This window comes from Notolabrus celidotus, chromosome 7, assembly GCF_009762535.1.
Source record: "Notolabrus celidotus isolate fNotCel1 chromosome 7, fNotCel1.pri, whole genome shotgun sequence".
Taxonomy (NCBI): domain Eukaryota; kingdom Metazoa; phylum Chordata; class Actinopteri; order Labriformes; family Labridae; genus Notolabrus; species Notolabrus celidotus.
In genome coordinates, this window is record NC_048278.1 from 20,166,542 (window position 1) to 20,193,694 (window position 27,153).

At 40.6% G+C, this 27,153-nt stretch overlaps 1 protein-coding gene across 1 annotated transcript in view; it reads left to right on the plus strand.

The window, feature by feature from the left end:
- ptprdb (protein tyrosine phosphatase receptor type Db) overlaps positions 1–27,153 on the plus strand; it is a 168,152-nt gene that overhangs the window by 90,296 nt on the left and 50,703 nt on the right. Inside the window, exons 6-8 of the mRNA XM_034688756.1 lie at positions 5,809–5,958; positions 17,559–17,704; positions 20,391–20,532. Of these exons, the coding sequence (XP_034544647.1) occupies positions 5,874–5,958; positions 17,559–17,704; positions 20,391–20,532 (373 nt within the window). The 5' untranslated portion in view covers positions 5,809–5,873. The remainder of the gene's footprint in view (positions 1–5,808; positions 5,959–17,558; positions 17,705–20,390; positions 20,533–27,153) is intronic.

Consider the following 27,153-nt stretch of genomic DNA (forward strand, 5'->3'; position numbering starts at 1 on the left):
GCAGACAAAACAGCCTGAACGGAGACAGAGGAAAAGCAGAAGAATTGAAGGTACAAGCAAATCCTGTTTGTAGAACACCAATTGGTTTCAGAGGCTACTTACAAGTCAGTTACAGGATGCAGACAGCTGACAAGACTATGGAGAATATGACAGGAAGGAAATGTTGTTGCCAGTACAACACGTTTAAAGAAATTATGTTGGAAAATTCATTGAGGGGAAGACAAGATCAACCCCTTTGATAGTAGAATTTTTTCATTTTAACTCAGGGAAAGACCTTTAGATTTTGTTTATTTGTATTATTTTTTTTAAATCACACAGAAACACTGACAGGCTAACAGCTACAGTTTTAAATTTAGGGGTTTTACTGGCTGTAAAATGTATTTAAAGACAATTTGCAAAAGCACCAGAGCATAATCTAATTAAATTTGACATACATTCAAATCAAAAACAATATATTATAAAATCAGTAAATCAAAGCTCCTATTGTTAAAACACTTTGACAATATATAGCATAATTTCATGCATTTACAACGTTTCTGTTACGCCAACATTGTCCTAACATTCCATCTTCTCTGATGTCTCCTCTAATCAGGGTTTCCTGTGAACAAACAAACTGAGAATAGACAAAACGGGCACTGGCGCTAGGACAACTATAGAAATCGCTGCAAACTAGTTTATAGGTGGGTTATTGCACAATGATGTAGACTAATGGTGGTGTAGACCACTGCAGCGTAGCTAAGCTGTAGGTTCAACGCAGAGGTATAAACCAGGCTGTAGCATGTTTGAAGTTGAATGCAGCCTGGAGAAGCTAGACTCTTGAAAACTCACAGGAGAACTCCACAAAATCTTGAAGGATTATCAAGATCATAGGATAACAACAATCTATACAGAGAACAAGATACCAACAGCAGGTTACCATGTTTGTCTGTGGTTTCTCTCAGATTCAGATTTCCTATACGATCACTTTCTTTACACTTTTCGATTCAAACTCTGTTGTTCCTTTTTTCAGGCTGTCAGTGTGATTGATAGCCACAAAACCAGCCCAGATAATCTTAACATAAAGGCAAACATACCAGAGTGCTTTAAACCAAAGACAAATTTAGGCATGAAGCTACCAGAGAGCGTCAAAAAATGGCCTTGACAAACAGCTTCAGATGAAGGAGTTTTATTATGACTCGTCTACTGTGATATTTAAAGTAGAAGGACAAAAGCTCTACCATTCATTACCAAGGTTGGTGCTTCATTCAAAAATGTCTTAACAATGTAGACTTTCATCTCTCATTTGCTTTAACCAGGTGTCTTTAATGCAAACAACTTTCAAAGGAAAAGATTTCTTTTAGAGAGGACCAACTAAAAAACATTTTTTTTAAACTTCAAGGAAAAGAACCAAAAGTAACATGGGTGTAAAAGTTGCCAAAGCCCTTAAAACTATGGTTTTGACCGGTCTGAAGCATTGCAGCAGGTTTACTTAAAATACTTTTTATGACTCATGCTTGGATCTACGTATGCTCAGTGGACAAGAAGAAATACACAAAATTATGTTTTCCACTCAGCGCATCTTGTTTTTCGTTAAACGGCTATGATGCAACAAATTCAAATTGTCACTCTATTGACATTTCTGTCAGTCTGCCACTGTTCCAACAGGGCAAATAGAATAAGTTAATTAGTATGTCTAATTACATTTGGTGCCCCAGCTTTGGGAATATCAAATCACATTAGGAGACTCAGTGTTCTTCTTCCATGGCACACGGTTTGCCTGAAGCAATGCTTTTTAGGATCTGTCTTTTGTCTCTGTCTCTATCTTTCTCTACATCCCTTCCAGCTGTACTATGCTTTCGCTTTGTAGTCTACACCCTCCCCTCTCTGTCATCATCCACCCACACTTTCTTTTTCTTTCTGTTTTTGGATTTCATTCTCCCTTTAAATGATGTCCTTTTTTTCACTTCCACTCACCAATCTGTGATGGAATTTCGGGCATATATGAAATACAACTATGAATTGTCCGACTTAATATGAAGTCAGACCACCCAACATTAGTCATATTTACATCATAATGCAAGTTTTAAGCCTCATATCTTCTAAATTATTCTGTTCCCTTAAGCGTTGTCTCAGCTGATATTGCACTAGCTGCCAGATAATGTCAGAAGTCCTCCCCCTAAATGTTGGAAAAATAAACAAAAGCTGTCAATCCAATAACCAGCCAGTTAAAGCGATACAATTTATGATTTATCAGCCTTGCCCCTGATTATACCAAAATAGGCATAACTATAACTATGCATAATGCATATAATAGGTATTTAATATTGGCTCTAATGGGGATCATTGGATTTGGAGGCAGTCTCAAGTGGACACTAAAGGAACTGCAATTTTCCAGCACTTCAGCATTTCCTATTGGTCTTAAACACTTCATAGTAATTTTTTTTTTTATTTCTTTCTTTCTTTTTTAAAGATATGTTTTTTGGGCATTTGAGCCTTTATCAGATAGGATACCCGAAGAGAGACAGGACATTTGGGGAGTAGAGAGTGGGGGAGGACATGCAGTAAATGGTTGAGGCTGGAATCGAACTGTGACCTCTGCAACGAGGGCTATGAATATGGGGCGCGCCGCGCGCATATACCTCTAGGCCACCAGCACCCAAAGTCATTTTAATTGAATATACAGTAAGATACTTTAATTGTGAACTGATTAGTTGCTTAGAGATTTAACTCCAGCTTTAAGAGAGTTTCATCTGGATGATGGTTTATGAACACTCATTGATTTCATAATATTATATGAAACAGATGTGATAATGTAAAATATGCCTTTATTGAGGGTCTATGATTTTTAAAAGTGCTGTAAATTTATGATGAATACTTTCTACACAGACATTTTAGATGATACATAGAAAGGAGTTCAATAAAGTTTTAGATTAAAAGTTCAAAAAGTTTGCTTTGATCTTATCTTCTAACTTTCAATCCCTCTCCTTTCTTCCTCTTGCTCTGATCTCCCCTCCTCCTCATGCCTCCGTCTTTCTATCCTGTGAAGAACCATAAGCCCGTGTGTCACTCTGTGAGTCAGTCTTTGTTCTGTCAGAAGCTATCTTACAGATAAGTGTGACTGATGGCTGCAGGCTCGGGCAGACACACACAGTGTATAATTGAGTGATAGGGACTAATGTAAGTGAATGGCTCAGAGCCCACTGTGATCCTCAACAGCGACACAACTCAGGCTCCCAGGGAGGCTTTCTGTTAGGCCCTCAGTAATACCAGCAACAGCAGCCACCCAGATTGCAATCTGGAGACTACCTGGCTCTCTCTCTCTCTCTCTCTCTCTCTCTCTCTCTCTCTCTCTCTCTCTCTCTCTCTCTCTCTCTCTCTCTCTCTCTCTCTCTCTCTCTCTCTCTCTCTCTCTCTCTCTCTCTCTCTCTCTCTCTCACTCTCTCTCTGTGTGTGTGTGTGTGTGTGTGTGTGTGTGGCCCAGGTAATATCCTTTTTGTCTACTTTCAATCCTGTATCTCTTTCCCTCTCTGTTTCATAGCTCTGTTTACCACTCTTTCATTTCTCCTCCCTCCACACACCTTTTCTCATCCCTCTCTCTTTTTCCCTTTTTTCATCCATCTCCCTACCTCTCTCCTTCGCTCTCTCTTTCCCGGTTATCTTAGCTCTTTAATTAACGTGACATGCTGTGAAGTGAGATACTAAATAATGCAGGCTTTTCCAGTGACATTGAATCAGCCTGAGTGATTAGTGGCCACACACCAAACACATACTGCCTCACACACAGTTTTCCCTTTTCTAATCAGTGATCTACCCTTTAATACCCGTATCCATTTTGAAGCAAAAAGGACGCTTAATTAAATAATATGCACAAGAATGCCCTTTTGAAAGTAAAGCGTATCACTGGTCTGAATGAAGATAAACTAAAGAGGAGTTTGGTTGGCTGCACAAGAAAAATGCTCATAAGATACAAACAATTTGAATTAGCAACCACGAAACAAGAAGAGTAAAGTTAAAAAGGAATGACGGAGAAATATTCTTTGGTCTTTGGAATTGGACTAAGCTCTTAGAACCCAAGTCAATTAAAAAGATAAATTAACTGTAGCTTCCTGGGGTTGTTTGTAGATGCACAAGGCGTCCAAACATCTATCGTTTCACACTGTATTCCTCAGCTCCTATATCTACTGTAGCAGGGTAAATCACAGTGCAGAGGACTTAATTTGTGCGGGCAGAGATGTAGGTTATCCCAAAGCAATTGTTTCAGACCAAACCAAGTGGAAAATCCACTGTGGGTTTAGTTGTTTTGCTGCCTTGGCTGCAGGGATGCTTAGAGCTTTGGGTTCCAGCGTTCTTCTCCTCCCCCCAACCACCCCCACCCCCTTGTCTTTTTTTAATCAGATGGCTTGTTCAGGAGTGGAGGGGATTAAGACTGCTGCTGCTGCCGCTGCTGATGACTCTGTCCAGTTTTGGAAAGCCCACAAACACATGCATGACACAGAAACCCAAAGCTGCATGCACGCACATACACACGGAGAGATGCACTGATATACGAGCCATTAAGAGGTCATGTACACACATGCATGAACGTACAAATGCATCAACTTATGCATAAGCCTAGTCACGGAAGCATATACATTCAGTGAATACTTTCTTTTTATTCAAGCAAAAACACACGTTATTCAAACACCCCTCGCTCTCTTATGCCAACATTCACTCCTAGTGTCTCTCGCTCAACGTTGTCAGTTTCTGGACAGCAGCAGTGATCTGCCATGTCTCATTGTGTCATGTGATTATAGCTGTGAGATTTCTGACACACAGGCTGACTGACACCTGCCTCTCCTAATGCCAGACACTGACACCAGGCGCTGCAGATGGCAGACGGAAAAACAGACCTAGGGACAGAAAGAGGGACAGAGGGAGGGTCAGAGGGCAAAATTGAATGATTTATTAGTGGAAATGAGTAAAAGAGAAGCTGTATTAGAAGGAAGGCAAAGCAGAGTCTCAAAAATAATGATTTGAATACTTAGGAAACTAGACATGCATGAAAGAGTGATGATAACAAGTTTGTAAGAAAGGAGAAACACAGGAAAGTAAAAGGACTAGAGGGAGGTGCAGGAAGGGAGTGAGCTAAGGATGAAAGGATAGAGACATTGAGCTGTATGTTGAGCCAGAAGTGTGTGCAACACAGCCAGCAGATAACACCAGTCAGTCTCCTCCCATTTTAATCTGCCATCATCCATCAATCCCTTCGCTCTATCCTTCCACCCCTCTCTTAAAGCCATTCATTCCTTTTCATCAATCCCAAATCATGCCCTTCTTTTGATGTACATTTGGAAGAAAATCCTTCATTAGAGTGTTGGGGGTTTTTTTTTGCTTTGGAGATTGTCTAATGGGTAAAAATAAATGAGGCTGTTGCTTACTTGCAGGAGAAAGAACTGAACTTCAGAGGGCGTCTGATGTTCAACGCTAAATGTTTGCACTAAGTTGAGAATTCATCAGCTACTTTTGTGAACACACACACACACACACACACACACACACACACCAAAACACACCTCGGGCGATGAGTGTATGGTCCTAATGAAGCGAGAAAAGAAGAGGCAGCTGCAGAAGTGGAGTGTAAGGCCTGGAGGGAACTCACACACTCCAGGTCCCTGTGTGTGTGTGTGTGTGTGTGTGTGTGTGTGTGTGTGTGTGTGTGTGTGTGTGTGTGTGTGTGTGTGTGTGTCAGAGTGTGTGTGTGAGGAGACACGATGTGATACGTGAAACTCTCTTCATTTGGAAATGAGTCTAATGAATGCATTGTTCTGTTTTTTCCCCCCTTCTCTGCAGGTTGTGAGGGCCTGTTTCTATCGTCCTGTCGTACAGTGAGGCAGTGAGCTCACGGTGGCTACAGCATGCATGTGTCGAAATATCCCATGATGCACTCTGCCAATCCAGGCCTGCTACTCCTCAGCTTCCTCTTCCTCGCTGATGCCGACTGTGAGTCCTCCATCATGACATGTGTTTTGGATGTTTGTACATGTGAACACGAGCACACACACAGGGTTGGAATGACCTGATTTTCTCTTGTGTGTGTGTGTGTGTGTTTGTGTGCCTCAGAGTGTACCAGTTTGTGTTGTGCAGCAGGTTTGATATGAGGCCAGCTGTTTTTGTCCATCCCAGTATTACTTGGCATGGATAGACAGACCACATATGGCAAATCAGATAATTTCCCCACTGCTTGTGTGATTGTGTTGAAACTGTGTGTGTGCATACGTGTGTGTGTGTGTGTGTGTGTGTGTGTGTGTGTGTGTGTGTGTGTGTGTGTGTGTGTGTGTGTGTGTGTGTGTGTGTGTGTGTGTGTGTGTGTGTGAGTGATCCCTGATTGTGGCTTGTTCAATGTATTACTCAGTGAGTATGTGCTAATTAGTATTTTTGGTATGAGTGGTACCCTTGGTTTACAAACAGACAACTACTTCTGATTCTTTCCAGTGTAATGATAATTATTTTGATTTGATCATATTATAATGAAAAGATCCAGAGCCTTTATTTTTCCAACCGACAAACCAAAAACCTATAATTATATTTCACTGTCATATACTGATGATGAAACGAGAACTTGCAGGCTTCATGGTTTAAACTCCCACTGTAAGAGAATTCAAAATAACTTCAAAAATAAGACGTGTTCAAACAGTTTCAGTTTTTAGCCCAGTAAACATACCTGAAATATGAATTTAATAAGGAACTGTCACCTGGTTATTCATCTCCATGTGCATCATTGGGAGTGTATTATGACTTCTTTACACTTCAACAAGCACAGAAGTGTAATGCAACATATGCTCTTTCCATAAGACAAAAAAATACAGTCCAAAAAGTCTTACACACTATAAAGATACTTCCAAAAGAGCGAAACCAGCTCCCAGCATATTCTTAAATTTCTATACCCACCCAACACTATTTTATGTTTTGAAAGACCTTGCTCCCCCTTTCCCCCTCCCACTTTTAGACACATCTTACCTACTGGTGTTCTACAGGTGTCTATTTGAGAGAAACTCTTGGCCAATCATGGCCTCTCCTTAAAATTGTCAGGTAGATGATTACCATTGAGGCATCTTTGATTCTCCTAACAATAGTGAGGAAACCGTCTGATTCAAGCTGAGACTTTGAAACAAAAAAGGCATGTGTGAGGACTAAAAGATGGGACAGACTGGGAGAGAATAATGAGAAGAGAAAGAGGCAGATCTTATTCAAGCTCATCAGGCAGACGGATAAACATCTGGGAGTCATCCTTCCAGAGACAACGCTTATAATGGCATGTAGCGTAATTCTTAATTGCAGATTTGTTATAAAAATGCTTGCTCCATACATCTAGATACGTCCCAGCAGCCCTTGTAAAACAAATATTTGTTAACCAGATCAAACATTCAGCATGAACAGTCTATTGAAGGGAAAATACAGCAGAGTTTGAAGCTGGCGGTGGTATGCTGCTGACCGTATATCATCATTATTGTATAACACACATACACACACATATACACAAACAAAAATACATGCTACAGGCTTTGGGCAGCAATTCATGTCCTTCAATGTTTTGAAAGAACATGTTGACATCAAGGCCAGCAAAAGCACACACACATTCACAAAGCACTCGTTGTTTCTCTTTCAGCCCCCTGCCCTCTGTCCCCTGTGTAAGTTCCAGGGTCAGCCAGCGAAAGCCCACTCATCCATCAAAACGATGATGCTCCCACTCTCCCTCTGTGTTGGTTACTGGGAGCAGCAAGGGTGTAAAGGATCCCTACGAAATCTCCTCTGTCTATACGTTTCTCTTCCTCCTGCCCTCCACTCATTCGCTCTGACTCTCTGAGTTGCTCTTTTCCTCTCTAGCTCTCTGCCTCTTCTCGGCACATCCATGTAATCTGGCAAGAAAGAGGGACAGAGGGCTGCAGGGGGGAGAAAGGAGGAAGAGCTGTTCTTTTCTCTTTTTATTTCATTGTGTATGACATACAATGCCTCTTTTAATATCAACAGTGGGGACTCAGAGATTCAAATGTTGAGAATTCAAACAGAAGCTGCTGGGACGCTGACATCTTTGGTGCTCATCTCGTGTCTGCGTGTTTTGAAATGTTAAATGCGCTCTGAAAAATGTCTTTCAGTTGTGCTAGCTTTACTCAAACTAAAATGAATGCAAACATTTAAAGTGTATCAACTTTGGAAAACAGAGGCCACATTTTAGTTTACTCCTCTAATGGCTGGACAAGATAGCTTTTTTGAACTGAACTTCACATACGCACATGCTTCCTACATGTTACACCCATATACTTAATCGTGCACTGAGGGTATTAAGATGCAATCAGATGGAACAATATCCCATGTGCATAGTTGGAACTCTTGCATGACACTGCACCATATGTGCATCCTGCACACAAGTGCTGGTGTAACAATAAAAGCACTAAACTCTGCGTGTGGATACATTTTTTTTCAAACGCATCTCCCACTTTACTCCCTTTTACTCTCGGCCTCTCTCTATCTCCCTCTCCACCATTTTCGTTTCTGTGTGTATTTGTGTGCGCGTGCGTGCGTATGACATCTATCTGGTGGATTAAGAGTAATGCCCTGATCCTGTCGCAAACTAGGCCATGTATGCAGCGAGATGCCCCTGTGTGGGAAACCACATCCCTCCCGCATGTCATTCAGGGCGACGGGGGAAACAATGCAACAACAGGCTTCTTTTCTGCTGACCCTCGTTTGCCCCAAAAACAACAAGCTGTCATCCTCCACCCTCACAGCTCGCATGTAGCAATAAAAATTCCTGCTGAAACAAAACTCCTTGTGTGTGCGCAACACCACAAAACGGTTGCTTTTTGCAGAGGCTACCGTAGCAACGCTGAGTTGCAGCCCGGTGCTTCAGTAAGCAAACTGTCCGTTTTGAAAGCAAGCTGGAGTGGTTAAGGATTCTGCCGAGGAAAGCTCTCAGTAACGTGAAACTCTTTACCCTCAGTTTGCGTCACATCATTTATGTGGTTGAAAAGCTGTGCATTTCCAATTCCACTTTCTACACAAAGCTAGTTTAAAAGACAAAGTGACAGAAAACATGACATTTTCATACATGACATTTTCAAGCACAATATCGAAACACAGAACCGGCTCATGTGACTGATTAACCTGTCAACATTTGGCAATATTTCCAGCGCTCACATGGCCTTGAGGTAGGCCAGAATCCAAAAGGTCGTTGTGTCATTTTCACACAATGACAGCAACGTTATATGTGCTAACTTTAGAGCCCACGAGCAAGAAAATAAACACCAAGTGCTTTGACAGGAGACTTCTTCAGTTACCTGCAAGTATTTCATTCTGCTTTCCCTCAGGTCAACCTTCTAAGCCCCAGTGAAAAACAGTGTTGACAAGCCCCACACCTGGACACAAAACTATAAACACAGTGTGGTGTCTTTTTAAATTGGATGCGTTAGATATATTTGGACAAGTTACCATTCTTTTTAGTCAGTCATTAAAAAGACAGATAAAGAAAATAGAGGTAAAATAAGGTAAATATAACAAATAGAATTATTAATGTATGATTAAACCTGTGCTGTTTATTGGTATGTACTGTACAGTTGTTAAAGTCAAGTAGCATTTATACAGTAAGAATTATTGCACATATGAGAGCTTTAGTGGTTATGCAGATTGAACCATATTAAATGCAGAGTGAAAAGATAACACAGTTGTATCAATAAAACTTAACTCTTTAGTAAGATTATAGAGGGCTATAGTATGGCACTTCTGTAACAAAGATTTATGAGATCAGGCGTATGAGTAAGTCCACATAGGTATGTTGATAGTTGCCTGTTCTATAACCATATGTATGCAAGCACGAGTAGTACTTAAAGCGGAGAGGAGATTAGATTGCAATAAGTATCTAGTTTCGTGCGAGCTTCATGCTTCCTTGTTGCTGATGGATGAGGAACAGTCAGCAGATGAAGAGGCTGGGTCACAAAGGTTAAGGTTTCGACCCCGGGGATTAGTTAAGGGTGTGAATCAAGCAGTTATTTTCTTAGATGGATTGTGTCTCTTTCAGTGATTGATTAGTACTGCCTGTTTCGCTGAAATCGCAAGGAACGGCAAGAGCTGGGTTGACTTTATTGCCTGTATGTACAAAATGCCAATATTTCAACATCTATCCTGGCAGTGAGCGTGATGGAGGCACTGGGTGATTTCTGCTGCAGAATGGAGAATGATGGTCATATAACCGAGAAGGCCTGGAGTGTTACTGAGGTCAACATACTGGTCAAGATTTTAGAGAAGATTTCACAGATTTATACATTTTTTAAACCATAGCCTTTTGTGACCATTTTGTGTACATAGAGTACACTTGTTAATATTTTCACGCCAAGATTAAATGAGCAGATTTTGCCCTATCAGTATTAAGCTACAGCCAGCAGACATTTTTCTAAGTATAGCGTTAAGGAGTGAAACAAGGCCTAAACAGCAGAAAAAAATGAAAAGCCTGCACCCACAAGCTCTCAAATTAATATTTAAACATTACATAAAGGAACTTAATACACAGATCAGCCGTAACATTGTGATTACCGGTCTAATATTGTGTAGAACCCCCTCTCCTTGTGTCTGGGCCAAACAGCCCCTGACCTGATGAGACATGAACTTCACTAGGCCTCGGAAAGTGTGCTGTGGCATCTGGATCCAATATGTGAGCAGCAGATCCTTTAAGTCCTGAAAGTTGTGAGGTGGGGCCTCCATGGATCAGAATTGGTTGTACAGCACATCCCACAGATGTTGGGTTTGACTGAAATCTGGGAAATAGAACACCTTGAAGTTGTTCTCGTGTTCCTCTAGGCCACCTCATTCCATTGGTCTGTGGTCCAGTTCTGATGCTCACATTCTTAATGGAAGGTGTTTTCGTAGGTGGGCAGGGGTCAGCATGGGCACCCTGACATACTCAACAAACTGTGATGCACAGTGTGTTCTGACAAGTTTCTATCAGAACCAGCATTAACTTTTTCAGCAGTTTGAGCTCCAGTATCTCCTCTGTTGGCTCTGACAACTGGAGCCTTTGCTCACCATGCACATTAATGAACCTTAGCTGCCAATGACTGTTGCTGGTTCATTGGTTTTCCTACCTCAGACCACTTTTAGTAGGTTCAGGCCACTGCACAAGAGCTGCAGTTCTGAAGATGTCTGACTTAGTAGTCTAACCATAACAGTTTGTTTTTTGTGCCTGCTGGCTGTCCTTAATAGTCAAGCAGATTTTCCCTCATAAATCCCAGAGTGATGTTTTGCACTATTTTTTTAAAAGGATTAATCAAATGAGATACCACCTGTGAGCTTTGAGGAAGTGACCCTGACATATTTGTGCTTTGACGTTGTTCAGGTCAGGAAATCTCATTAAATTCCCTGCTAAAAAATAAATAAGGACATCTTCTCTAATGTTCACCACTAAATGGGTCTTTTTAGGCTGGAGACATTAGGAGGGTTAACAGGGTCGAAATAAGAGAATAAAAATCTGCTGTGACACTTAAGGAAACTGCACTTAGACGAGTTGGTAATGCAAAATTTAAGTCTAAATGCATTTGAATTGAGTTTAAATGAAATATTTTTGATTAAAATGTCTGTGATTAACCCGCATGTGTTTGCAGAATATTTTATTAATTTGTTATAGTTCAGCTTTAGTGATAATATGCCTGCACTTACTCTTCCAGAAATTGACTTTAACCTTAAAAATAAAAAAGCCTCATTTAGATGCTTGACGACCTCTTTCCATCAGCCCCAGAGCAAATAAATCTTCATAGAGGGTGACAGAAATGGGTCACATAACAAACTCTCAGAATTCATAAACACACTAAATTAAAATGCCAATCACAGTTATGTTGTTATTCTCACTGCTGGTTAAAACTGAGTTGTTCTCTTAATATTCCAGGTTTAAAAAAATTATAATTTCAAATCAGTTGTCTCAGACTGAATTTGTGGTTCAGTGACCCTTTGGACTTTTTCAATAAGTTCTCCATCCTTCTTTATAAATTCTATACTTGAGTGAGGTGGATAAAAGTGAGAAAAATGAATCCTTTATTGACGAGAAACTGAGAAAAGCTTCTTCTGCTACTCAGCCTGCTGCATCTCCGGCCCACAAAAAATGAGGCTACCATCAACTAGCATGCCTTTGCATTCAGTCGTGAGTAACCGGACCTGACTGGTGTTAGCTTAGCATTAGCTTAGCTGGTGCAACTGTCTGTGAAGAGGCCCAGATAGCACCAGCTTAGCTCTAACTTAGCTACGCGGTGGTCTGTGAGTAATATGCTGTGACCAGCTCTGAGAAAACCCCTCTGTTCATCTTTATGGGACACTAACACTGACCCCTGTGCAGTTGTGTACACTGTGGGTAGCCCATGTGTTTTTAATGACATGTGCATGAAAGAAAACCTTTTTTTTTTATTATTTCCATGCTTTGTGTTTCTAACAAATTAACCCAGATTAACTTGGCACTAGCTAGACCCCAGGGCAGCTATGGTGGTATGAGAGACATGTTAATTAGAATCATTATTAGCTGTAAAAGGACTTTTTTTTTCATTCTACTACATATGTTTCATACTGCAGTAATAGCATGCAGTCTAATACTCAAGACTTGTTCACTTAGATTTACACTTAAATTTAAATGAATAGTTTTATTACATGTTACTGTTTAATTTTACTGTAATTTTCCATCCAAAAAGGCCCATTTGACCAAATTTCTCTTATGTGTGCTGCTGTTGGGTTACAGCTGTCCCTCTTTGTTTATGGCCCCACAATCTAATTTCATTTCCTGGACGAAAGCGAGCAGCTGATAATTTGCTCTTAATGTGTAAGTTTGATGTTGATTTACTTTAAGTTATGGTTCTGGCTGGCTGCCCGCCCACTCTCCAGGCTGACTACCATGGCCCTGGCTCAGGCTCCGATATTGGCCTCATTCCTCAACGTGTCTTACAAGCCCAGCTTCAGCTCTCATACGGGGAGCGATCTGCTAACCACCCACAACCTCTGCGAACAACACTATGCAGCTGGATCTCTCCCTGGCAAGCAGTATAAATTACTCATTACATGCCTAACTATCGACATAAGCACACTCACACACATTCACCCACTGGAAAATGTGAGGCGCAGGCACAGATGCTTGGCAAGTTGTACCAGCATCCAGGGCAGCCTTTTCAGATGTGATCAAAACTTCCAAAACACAGACACGGATACTTTCAACCGCTATTCGTGCTCATGTGCACGTGTCCTCACACACTGTAAAACACTCTATCTCTGTACGTGTCTGAAGAGAATGTATCAGATGTCTATCTGATCAGGATGTTCAGTAACACTTTATCCTCCTCTGAGAGATGAGCCACTATAACCTGAACAGAAATAGCCAACCATGTAGCACAAACACACACACAGGATTAGCTACCATTAATATCTAGGTTTCCCCATCTGCTCCCTTTAGCTAAAACAACACTTAGCTTACTTGTTTTAAAGCCTTATCAATGATTTTGTTGAAAATCCTGCCTCTCATGGTTTCTTTTTTTCAATTTGTAACTTTGATACCTGCACTATCAGACAGAACAGATCCCTTTTCATGCAGCTAAGTCCTTTGTTTTTCGCTGATTTCGTTTGTTTGGAAAGGCCTGTCTGCTCTCTGCTTTTTTCGCACCAGATCAGCTAAGTGATTGAGGGCACACAAGATTAAGCCTGAGGGCACATAAACTGCAATATTTTTCCGGAGTTCTTTGAGAGATCTGTGGGAGTTTGGTTTTATCTTAGGAATCCCTGCAATAAAAGTCACATTTCACTTATTGTGTCTTGCTGAAAACATAAATGTCAGTGTCGTAAAAAAGTATTGGAGCTCTTTATTTATCACACTCTTCAAGTTCTGCTTTTACAACCTTAGACCAGTGTCTTCTGTAGTTATTCCCATCTGCTTCTTCCTCCTAAATATGTACTTTCCACTCTGGAATTTATACATTTTTCCAATCTTAACACATTATATCTGTAAATCATACTCCCTAGAGGTTTGTGCAAGCATCTGTTCTTACAAACTCGATCTCTCTCGCTGTGTCCCTCTAGGTTAACACAGCATCTGGCTGCTACATCCCTGTAGTCTCCTACAAAGTGTCATTAGCTTCATTTAGTCCTGCTATTTGTCTTTTCTGCTTCTCCAGTGAATCAGCACCACACTAGTATGATTTGTAGGTTAATTTAAGGGAAGGTTTCACAAAAGGACTCTTGTAATTTAAGGCTACAAAATCTGAGCAAAAGTACTGTCCTGAGATGCAGAGCAGTTCCCATCAGTCCTGTTTTTACATCTTTATTAGAGAACATTCTTGTATCTAAGTAAGTCAGAATCAGTTATGTGGTCATGTTTTTGCCCTGGGACATGCTTCCAAAATGCATGCAGTTATACATCTTTGATTTTAAGTCCAAAACAAACATAAAGACAACAACCTGGAATCAAAGTTTTTTGCACATCTTCACTTGTGACTCGAAAGTGGTCCAGAGAGAGGAGCATACTTTGTAATCCCTGCCATCTGTTGTGTAGATCACATCCAACTGTACACCGACCTTTATGTAGGCCACCCTCCAACCATCCGCACACACATACACACACACCAAGAGGGGGAAAGATTGGCACCGTCTAAGTCCATCTAAATCTTCCTCTGCTGACCCACTCACTCGTTCTCCCCTTCACTTCCATCTTAGGTCATATTGAGGGAAAAGAGGAAGGCTTGGAGGAGGCGACACGCACGAAACACCAAAGCCTGTGACTGCTGCCCCCCTAGACCTTGTGTGAATCTACTATTTATTTCCTAAAGTAATAAAACTGCACATTAAACCTCATACCCCATAAAAGTACTACAAATATTGAAATGCCCTTTTGAGCTCGAGCCCTCCTCCCCATCCTTGGCCTAAATGTCAATGCTTAATCCTACCAAAAAAACCATAATGATCTTGGCAGCTCATAGAACAGATAGGGCATAGATAGAGAGAGCAAAAGAGAGGAATACGGTGGTAAAAGAAGCAGAACAGGGGGGTGAGTCTGGACAAAAAATGATGGAGAGAGGGAAAAAAAGAGACTGCGGATGAGAGCAGATAAAGACATGAGAGGAGGAATAAGGGAGACGAGGAACAGCGCAAGTGAGTTGGGAGAAGAGTGGAGCATACGGTTGCATCTCCCCCCTCCTCATTAAGTCAGTCAATGTGACAGGAAGACTTATGTAACACCCCAGAGATGGAGGGAGGAGATGGAGAAAGAGTAACAAGGAGGAGGATGAAAGGGAGAGCAAGGAGAGCAGCTGTGAAGGGAGGCAGGAGGGAGGTGATTGAAAGGCAAAGAAAGAGGAGCGGTTAAAGAGATAAAGGGGCAAAAAATATGAGAAAGAGAGGGGCTAAGACAATTAAACAGGAGATACATGAAGAGAGGGATCGGCGGCAGAGAGATAGAGAGAAGAGGGGATAGATAAAAAAGCAATTGAAAGATCTACCGTGCCTTTTAGTATGGCTCTGCTGGCTTTACACTTTTCATTTGTTTTGTGGGGGAGAGATTAGCAAGAGGATTAAGAGAGCGATTCACCCGCTCCTCATTCTTTCTGTTTTCATCTCTCTCTCTCTCTCTCTCTCTCTCTCTCTCTCTCTCTCTCTCTCTCTCTCTCTCTCTCTCTCTCTCTCTCTCTCTCTCTTTTCCCTTTCACTCACCCTCTCTCTCTCTTTTTTTTTTTTTTTTGATGGGCACACACACTTGCTCACTGGCTCATGCATCACGCACACACGCACACTATAACAGCAAGCATGTGGACATGATTTGAACAAAATTATGTACTGCCCATATTAGAGCTGTGACCAACCATTATTTTAATTATTTCATAGGATTCTTCTATTTATAGGCTATTTTTAGATTAATCAAACTTTGATATGTATGCAAATGGCAGAAAATAATAAAGACATGAACAACATTTTTTGAAGCCTAAAAATCTAGTTCCATTTTCCTTGAGTTAAGCCACAATCCAAAACTCTCAGAAAGTCAAAAAAGTTTAAATAAAAAAAAAATAATAATAAAAAAATTTTTTTAAACCGTACCAATTATATTATCAGTAATTATCAGTACATTGAGAAATCCTTCTCTCAACTTATCCATTTAGAATGAAAACATACACGTGAGCTCACATGAGCACACTCCTACATACACACAATACTACTCATAAAGTATAGTACAGTTTGTATCCATGCACATAAACTGGCATCTGCAAGAATGAAAGTAGGCATACACAAAAAAAACACACAAACTCCCTCTCACTGTCTCTCACACACGCCAACCCACACTCAGTTGTATTCAGTGACTGAGGTAGATTTGGCCGTGAGCCAATGAGGTGCAGAGGTGATTGGGCAGCTTGAGGCTCTCTGACCATGTTTGCCAGTACATCTGGCTCGTTCTCTCTTCCTCTCACTCTCTTCATCTTCCCCTCTCTTTCTCTTTCTCTCTGTCCTGCCCATATCCACCTCCTGCTCATCTTCCTCTCTCCCTCCGCTTCGGCTGTTCATGCTTTCTCTTCCTTCCCCATTCTGCTCCCCATCTCTCTCTCTCTCTCTCTCTCTCTCTCTCCCTCCCTTTATCTCGCCCGCTCTTCTGTTCAGCTCTCTTCACTCTTTCAATGCACACTCTCTTTTTCTCTCCTTCTCTGAAAAGCTTAGCATTTCTCCCTTGCTCCCTCCCTCCTTTTAAACAGCAAAAAGCAATTTCTCTCCCTTTGTCAGGGTGGTTGGCGGTAAGCCCTTAAGTAGGGATTTTCTGGTTTGGCTGGAATGCCATTAGGCGAGCTGGCGGTGACGTGCCGTGACTGACGTGCCGAATCTTTTTGATGTCGTGATGTCACAATCCAGCGGAGGCTGTGGTTATGATATTGTTGGCGTCCCTGGAATGAGGGGCTTTAGTGGTCATGTCAGGAGTAAGTCTTCATAAATCCTTTATGGCAGAAATATTAAGCTTCTTTGGTGGTACAGGGACAGAGGGAAAAACATGGTGAAACGTGAACACACGTACTGAAAAAAAGACCCAGTTATAAGCCACTCACATGCAGGACTGCGTTTCAAGATGCATGCGTGCTCAAGAACTGTTTTACAATGAAAAAAAAAGCACAGAACTAGCTACTGTGTTCAACAATAAGCTGATCCTTTTAATTTTGAACTTTGACCAAACCATCCAAATGACATAATTGTGCTTCATCTTTTAAATTCAACTGGGCACAGCCACACACATCTGGCATCCACTTTCACACAATTTTACAACAGAAGTCTCAAATCAAAGTCTAAAAGTGAAGTAGGTATATTACATATAAAAGCAGTCCTTGTCAGGAATACTGTGCTCAATTGCATGTCAACACATTTAACGACAAAATATGTAATGTCTGAAGTAGTTTTCCAATAGGGATCTGAATGGTTGCCATGCTAAGAATTCGATGCAACTGCCTTTAAAATTTCTTCATCTTTGACATGTACACACTCACACAAACAAGAACACGTAAACACTGGAAAAGTATGAGTTTAAAAATGCCTTAACTTTTGTGTGCATCTTTTTCATACAGCACCCCCCAGATTCACACGAACCCCAGAAGACCAAACAGGAGTGCAGGGGGGAGTGGCCTCCTTTGTGTGCCAGGCCGCTGGTGATCCACAACCCAAGATTGTGTGGAACAAAAAAGGCAAAAAAGTCAGCAACCAGAGATTTGAGGTAAGTCACAGAGAAACTTGAGAAGTGTAACTTTCTCTTATGTCAAAACTGACTTCCTCTGCTGTAAACAGAAATGGGAACGAGTTAGCGTCCCACAGAGCCACAACAGAGGTTCACTGTGCACACACAGTAAAACAGTGGTATCTGTTGTAATGTCTTTCTTTTTCTGCCTCTACTTTCTTTATTTACCTCTGCCACAGTATATATTTTTGACTTGCGGAACTGTTGCAACTTATTATATGATAACCTATGAAGCTGAAATCAGGTTAGCCTGTGAATAGTTATTTAGTTAGTAACTGTTGTGTTCATAAATTAATTCCTGAAAGAAGTTGTGTGGCATTTTGTTAAACCTGTTTTTTTTGCTGTCTTGATGAGAGCTAGATGATTGAACAATTGAACTCCTGTAGGTATCTATTCAATAAATATTGCTAGAATACCCTAGAATCAACAGCTAATAAGCAATTGCTAGTTTGCCATTTGCCAGTTATGCCAGCAGTTTTACACCTAAACTTTGTTTGTAAGAAAAATAAAGACATTCTGATAAAACAGCTGTAAACAGTGAGTACAGAATGAACAGCCAAGCCAGCTGTTTATGCAAGTCTTTTTTGATAAGCTAGCATCCCCTGGCTGTAATGTGTTAGGCTCTATATCAAACAGAGTTTAAAATGCTAATAATTTTCTCATATAACTCCTCCAACACAGTGAATAAACATGTTTCCAAAAATGTCAGACTACACCTGTGGGTAAATGTCCAAACACAAATGAAAATTATGGGGCCAAGTTAGTCCTGGCTTTCTACTTGCGAAGATTTTCGGCTTTTATTGGGATGCTAAACTGAAGTTCTTTTGGTTTCACCTAAGATATTTGAAGACTAACTTGGGTGTTAATTAACTGTAAAATTTGTTTTTAAACTTCATATACTAAAAATCCATTAATCTAGGAAAAACTTCTCACATTAATCAATAATAAAAGTAGCTCTAGTTGAAGCTTTAACGTCTAAATTGTATTAAAGTCAGCCAGTGTAAATTCTCTGCTATCATGCATGCTGACTCACTCAAAACGGAACTGTAATTAGTACTATTAGTGTCACCTGTGTCTCTGATTGATGACAAATCATAGTCCCTGCTGTGAAAGGTGTTTTGTGCCCTGTATTTATTGCAATGAAAATTGACTTTTGGAAAAACCTTACTCTCTGAATATCTTAACACCATCAATACCACTTTTGATTTGATCAGTGTACCTGCTTTTCTTCACTTGTACTCCAAATATCATACATCAGTGTGTAAAGCTCTGACTCTTTCACAGATTTCATATATGATGATGCCTTGGGCTACAGTATATGAGAGTCTTATATGATCATTCTTATTAGTTTCCCTAAGGCTCTAACCTTGATTCATTTCCTCACCTCACCGGTCACTCCCAGATGGAGATGTTGAACTAGCCTCCTTCCTTCACACTCAGTGTCACCTTGAGCTCTTGGTGCTTTTCCACTTTAATAAGTCAAGTTTCCTCCCAGGTTTAAGTTCATCTTGCTGTCTATGTGTTGTGATTAAATCACTTGGGGAGATATTTTATTTTTAATCCACCCTATATAAGCTCAGACATTTGGGAGTTGTTGCGGGATTTCTTTTTATTGGATTTCAGTCAGCAGAAACTTTCTCAGAATTCATAATCCCGATCCATTACCTGAACGTATTAAACTGAAGGCAGAGCGTCTCAATTGAACAGACCAGTACTTCTGAAAAATCTGTTAAATATCCTAAATATGATTAAGACATCAGAAATGATCAAGATAATCTGTAAATTCTTAGTTCAGTGAAGAATGACAATGAACTGCTTCTCTGATGTAACCTCAAATGGATTTTCCTCTGTGTAGGGATTGATCCTGGACTGTGGATCTAGGCATGCCTTGTGGCAAAGGATTAAACAGGATTTGTGCGTTTATACCTCCCTGGCTCCGTCACCTCAGCTTCCTACAGAAAATACAAGAAATAGAGTCCACCAAAAACCTGTTTTTGTGTCCCGTTTTTTGTTTTTGAAATGTAAATATAAATGTAGTTTTGAGCTGCAAACCCGAGCTGAAGTGAAGCTGAAACCCAACATTGAATCAGTCAGGTTCCAGAGCCTAAGATGAACATATAGACACACCTTGTGCTACTACTTCATTGGCACAGAGCAATATTTTAAAGCTTGGTGAATTTGGAGAAATCTTTAACTTTATAGTCGTGTAGGCTGCAGGAATAGGCCTTAAACTTAGCATTGATATGTACCATAAATTGTCACTTAATTATTGCTCTATTTTTGGTCTCCACCAGCTACTTTGGGTATCATTCGGCTTTTAAAGTGCTAAAAGATCCAATAAGTTTACCAGTTGGTAACTCTGTTGGTTGTTTTGCTGCAAGTGAGGTGGTCTCCACTTTGTTGTAAAGCTAGTAAAAACAGCTGAGGCCAAAAGTATATATAAATAAGAGTGGTTCCAGGGATTCAAAACAGTGAAGTTGTGGGCCATAAAACCAAAACAAAAGGCTGAAAGACACTATATTGGTGAGAGCAGACTTCAGAGATGGGTGATAGTTCCAACTAGGAACTTCGTCACTCTCAGTAAAACCTTTCGCCTGACATTTTTGCTCCATTGTAACTCCATAATATTGATACAATCTTCTTTAATCTCTTCTCTCTCCAACAGGTTATAGAGTTTGACGATGGGTCCGGCTCGGTCCTGAGGATCCAGCCACTGAGGACCCCAAGAGACGAGGCTATTTACGAATGTCATGCCTCTAACTCTGCGGGAGAGATCACTGCCTCCACCAGACTAAGTGTGCTACGAGGTCAGTGTGAGAAAAATACAAGCTGTGTTCCCAAATCGCTTCCCAATTTTTTAATTACTGTGAAGAGAAAAAGAAACGATAATATCTGGACATAAGTCGCATTCATAGAAAAAGTAGCCCTTTACACAACCCCTTGAAGGACAATTTGAGTCCTGGAGGACACATCCACGTGTCATCCATCCATCTCCAAGTAGATATATGGACATGCAAGCATAAGCCTGGATCCACTATAGTGGAAGGTTTTGTTAGTGTTAGCAGGAGTCCATTAATGCAGATAGTGATGTTAGTGTTAGTGGAGTCCATTAGGAGAACATTATGTACCGGTAGTTTGAAGCTCAAGAGTGTCTTAGTGAGTGAAACTGCTCAAGTGTGAATAATCACATCGCCTGCCTTTACATGCTCGTGGGGAAAAGGACGAGCAGCCTTTTGTACCATATCTTTCTTGTCTCTCATTCTCGTTCTCTCTCTATTTACCTCTAGTCTCTCTGAGATAATAATAGAGTTTATAGTTCTTCCTCTACACTCATGTCTTGTCTCTTTCTGTCTGGTCTTTTTTTTTTGTCTCCACAAGTTCATTCCTTTTTACTTTCTCTCCCATTTTTTTTGCACACTTTTCTCTCATACCTCACTCTCTTTCTCCCTCCATATGCTTTTAGGTCCAACACACAGCAACCTCTAAATTATTCACATCAGACCACTCTTTGCATCTTCTGTGCTGTTCCGCTCCATCCATCCAGAATTTTTCCCTGTCTCACATGGTCGTCTTTTTCTGTGTGTGTCTGTTTGTGTGCATGCTCAGTTGCGCGTGAACTTCTGTATGTGCTCTTGCTTATGAGTTTCTGTATCTATTTTTGATTTGTTCTGCCTCCCTTGATGGAAGCTATCTGCTTGTGTCTAATCTTTTATCTTTATCAAGAACATAGCCACTCATTCACGCACACATTCCAACACACAGACATACGCACTTTCAGGCACAAACGTATCCACAATCTAAGACAGTCTTTATGTAGTGATTAGCCTCTTTCTACTCCTCTGAGGAGTCATTGTGTTATGGATGAATAAGAGACCACCTGGGAGCAGCTAATAGCTCCTTATGGACTGAAAGTCCAAATGTTAGATACAAAATACACATATCCTTACACGCATGTGCACACACATAGCTCCATACAGGCACACACATACACGCACACACACAGGGTTGTCAGTCATGTGTCTCCCCTGGCTCTGTACAGACACAGCTCCAGTGACTTACTGACTGACTGACTGTCTGACAGGAGGGATCCGGTGTTAAGGTCAGCCGGCTTAATTACTGAGGATTAGTAGCAGGCTAATTGAAATCTTGGATTACAGTAAACGGCTGTGATTGGCAAAAGCTGAAATAATAATGAAGTTAAGAGAGATTATATCCTTCAGGATCCAGTGTAAATTCAGTCTGATTCTTTATAATTCATGCAATGGCAAAAGTTTAGGGTTTGCCTGTGTATTATTAAGTGCAATTTGACCAAGATTAAGAAGATCTCAGAAAACTTTCAACCTTTAATAGTCACAGATATTAGAAACATTTATTATTTTTCACGCAAATCTTCAAAAACATTCTAGGTAAATGTAAGAAGAATTGTTTCAATATCAACATCAGTGATAGCATTGTTCCAAGGTGCAGCCTAAAATGCGAGTTCAGCAAGTACCCCAGTTTGTGCACTGTTCCAATACCATGAGATAGACCCCCCAACCCAAAGAAAAAAAAGGTTTTATGGAATCTATCATGTGACAATAGCCAACAACAACAGTTTTTTGCCATCATAGATTTTAAAGTAAGTCGAAGCTGCATATCCCTACCTGTCATCACATCAATAGAGCAGAAACAAAACCAGCTGTTGCCTCACAAACCAGACGAGTCGAGTCAACACTTACCCTGACACAGATTTAACCAATAACATGGCATGTAAAGTATAGCCTTTTTATTGGACTGCAGTATATTTTATAGGTGTTAATTTTATTGCATCCATGACTTATGCTGTGTATCCCCTGAGTCAGTGGTGAATGACATAAACAGGCCTGAGCAGATATTACTCTTGGGCTTCTGATTCAGCAGCCAGCTTCATGCTTTAGTTCCCCTGGATTGTAAGACCAGACTTGATTTGCAGTCTTTCCAGATTCACAGATGACAAACCCAGCTAGCAATGTGTGTGCGTGTGTGTGTGTGTGTGTGTGTGTGTGTGTGTGTGTGTGTGTGTGTGTGTGTGTGTGTGTGTGTGTGTGTGTGTGTGTGTGTGTGTGTGTGTGTGTAAATTTCATTTTGGGTCTTATATAAAGAGGACAGTGTTCGCACAGCCGTTTCCCATGATTGTGGGAGCGGGCTTCTCTATGAGCTGTGAAATTATCTGGATCTCTCACTGTGGAAACAACGCCGAAGAGAGAGCACATCCAAATGAAACCGTGGGATGTGTAGAAGGCTTCATCAACAAGGGGAGTGTAGGGTTACACATCTGCTCTGACCTCAGGGGCTACTTAACGGCTCAGCAGCAGCACACTCACAAACGCACAGACACACGAACACAAGCTTAAGCAGCTTTGTCCCAACACTTTGGTGTTGCTTGCACCTGTCCTTGTGTTGGATGATGGGGAGCTGGTTATATGAATGTGTTTGTGCATGTGTGTGTGTAACAGCACATTCAGTCATCCCTCAAACTAGAGACATTACACTTACTTATTTTACTTCCCAATACCAATCTAGATATTTAAGCTTGAGTATCTTCTGATACTGAATAACCCTGCAATATCAGAGGAATTAAAAATATTCATAATAGTGAACATTAACACTAATTACTGCCATTATGCTAGCTTTGATTAACATTACAACTCTGCTAGCACTGGACTTTATTCATTTGTAATTGCTACTTGAATTCAACCCAAACCAGTGGATCTTTTTAAGGAGACTACAAATCAAGGTATTTAGGTGCATATCGTACCTAGAGGGGTGGGTAGGGGTGGCTTGGGCCTTCTTGAAATCTGATTGGCCACCCTGATTGTCACTCCAAAATCCCAAACTATACTTGGCTATTTGCTGTGTCAGAGACAGGACTTCAGTAGAAGTCAACTATTTGTGTTGTGTTGCAACCATGGACTGTAGAGCACATGAACGTTGTTCTATTGACATCACCCATTGGTTTATGAAGCGCTGTTTTGAAGCCTAACGACTGTAGTCATCTTATCGAAAATGCTGACTAAACCTAACTCTCGGTGAACTAACTTAAGGCAAAGAGGTAGAGTTAAGGCGGAACTTTAGCCTCCTCAGTTACAGATACAATGTGCCCACCTGCCGGGTTGCTAGTAGTTTTCCTTGCATTCTAATGTAGCATTTTTCCAGCATGAAAAATAATACCTTCATGTCGCAATTTCTTCTTAAAGCTTGAATATAAACTGGATTACTTACACCCTTAAAAACTCATGAATAAGTTGTATCCTGAACCAAGCATCGTGAATGGTATTGTGAGTTCAGTGTATTGTTATATACCTAACAATTTCCCTTAAGACGACTTCAGCAGGTGTGTTTATGTGAGCTTTGGTTGTCTGTTATCAGGTTCCTGTGCACACCTTTATCTCCACATACTGTGTCTTGAACTTTGTTTTAGTGCACACATGCAGGGGCAGAGAGTTAGAGAGATCCATGGTCTCAGGGAGTAGGTTGCTAACTGTGCGTCGTCAGTGTTCAGTGCAGTGTCCCACCCCAGGTAGATGAAATAGAATGCATTATTCCTGCCTACGAGGGGCTGGCTTTGAAGTAAGCGTTTGCATAATGAAAGCAGAGAGAATCTGGATTGTTATGCTGTGTGGGTCCCTTGTGCTCCCATTCCCTTTCTGTCTGTTTTTCTTTCGCTCCCTCCATTTTCTATCTCTGTTTTCTTTATGACACTCTTTCTTAGTCTCTCTCTACTCTATCCGATTCTACTCTGGATTTCTTGGGTTTTTGTGTCTTCTACTTTTGCCTTCTTCCATCACCTCCATCCAGGCAGACACACAAACACCTTCTCATCTTGTTCTCTTGGTTTATTATGTCCATGTTTCCATTTGTCAAGCGTTGTGATTGATTGAAACCGGAGCTGTTAAAAGGCCACACACAAACTTGCAGAGCTAGTGTCTCACGACCTGACGGCTATGGTTCGATGGGCTAGTACCAGAATTAGCATCTCCTTGGCGAGGTACAGCGCTAGGATTTCCTGCTAATGAGCCTCTGTGTGGTTGAGAGGGATAATGTCACAAGGGATTCTGGCTATAAAAAATATATATACATATAAAAAGATATAAAATAAGAAAGACTACCTTGAAGACCAAATACAATATGAGCACATGCAGGAACACAAGCTCCTTTCTCATCTATAATTTCTTTTCACCATGTCTATCTTTATCTCCTTTTTTATGAATAACTCACGACTCTGACTTTTTAACTTGCAAGCTCAAAGTGAAACCATGAACAAAGTTAAGAGTTCGATTTTTACTTTCTTTTTTTTGCTTAGTGTTTATTTGATTCTAATGCGGAACTCAGTATTCTCTCATTTTGATTGAGTCAAGAAGTCTTTGATTCCCTGCCTCCTCCAAACATTGTCCTCTCCTTTCCTTACAGCTCCCACTTAAGTTGAATGAAGTCATTTTCCACAGTGGAACGTTTTGTATTGATTTTACTGCCTTGTATGCCTATATATTCATCCAAAAAGGGTGCAACTCTCAATGGATGTGTCTTTATTTGAGCTTCTAGAGAGAGTTATGTTCAATAGACTGAGCTTGACAAAAAGTGTAGTTCAGCTGCCTCTGATTCCCAGTAGAATGGCCTGTATTTGATTTCCAATTGATTCATATTCACAGAGAAGCAGTGAGGTGGTTTGTCAGGTGGAATGAAATGTCACTTATTCCACTTGACCTCACTATTGGATTCCTCAGAAATCTTGCCTGCAGGCTCAGGTCTGATACGGAACATATTTTGACTCTAAATTGAATCCAAATTTGACTTTTACATTCAAACAGCCAGTTTCCTTTAAGGCCTTTTCATACAGGACTGGTGACTCAGCCCTGTTGGTGTCAATTCAGGGCTTAAGATGTGTCTCTTCAAGTGAGAGACATATTTTTCACTTCTTTTAAAACATGACTCAGAGGGTGACGGAGAAATAAAAGACTAGCTTGACATTCACGGATATAGATGTATCTCCTTTTTTTGGCTAAAGGGTTAAGTGAGAACAACATAGTCTTAAAGTCAACACTAACTGTATGCACATTTAGCAACTTTTACAAAGCACTCAACTCACTGAATATTTATTTGGAAAAAAGTTCCAGACAAGTTGTTATTGACCTAAATACCATTTGGTTTGGTCTGTTTCAACATTCACTGCGTGTTGAGCCTGCTGAACTCACTGCCCTGTCAATCTCAAAGATAGGGTTATAATAATCGCAGAAGAGCAGGGACTGATTGCTTGGAACATAGCTTATCTTCTCACTGGGGAAACTGTCCAAAAAGTAGCTCAAAGAATTCTAGCCATCCAAAAACAATCAAATAAAAAGAAGACAATCTGTTTACTCTAATGATATGAGGAATTAGTAAGTACAGAATTTTTTTTCAAACTGGTTTTGGCCATGACAGGTGATCCGGGTATGACGTGTATTATGAATGTGGCTTTGTGTAAAATTCCCCAAAGGATAAGCCTGAATATTGTAATATTTCCATCAAGATACTGTCCTAGTTTGGCCTGCATTTGAGGCAATTCCTACTAATCCTCTTGTATGTGGGTGTCCTTTGGTTTTATAGGGAAATGACTACGAGAGAATCTAGGTGAATCCCAACCGGGAGTGGTTGTAGTCTGCAATACACATACACAGACATTGCAGCTAAAAAGTAAAGCAGATAAATGAAACAGCCCTGTCCTTTAACCAAGGTTAAAATCTTCCTTTAAGATGTAACTGTTTTGGGCGCTGGTGGCCTAGCGGTCTAAGAGCCCCACAGACAGAGGCTACAGTCCTCGTTGCAGGGCCAGCCGGTTCGATTCCCGGCCGGTCGACCATTTCCTGCATGTCTTCCCCCGCTCACTACTCCCCACATTTCCTGTCTCTCTTCAGCTGTCCTGTTAAATAAAGGCAAAGAGGCCAAATATATATCTTTAAGATGTAACTGTTTTAGAGAGGAGTTGATCCTTTTTTGGGAGGGGTCATTTTAAAAACTTAAGTGTGTTTCTGTTCTGGTATTTAAAGAAAAAGGTCAAATTTAGTTTTTAATAATGTGAAAACAGCCTGATACAACTCGATAGTGATGCAATCTCAACATTTATTTACAATTTAATCAAGACCTTTTTATTTAAAGCTAACATTGAAAGGAAAATTATGTCAGCTAGTGATGATAGTATTAGGCTACATTAGTTTTATCCTGGGGCTTCCTAGAAAACTGTTGACTGAATTGATGTTGTTTTACAAGGAAAATACAAACAGGAATAGAATTTAACACTGGTTTAGGATTTTTCCTTAGGATTTATATTACTAAGAATAACCATGCTTTGGGTATTTTTAAATCCTGCACACATCCCACCTGACTTTGTCAGCTGTGAGGCTTAAATCAAATGCTGTCACAATCAAGTCACGATA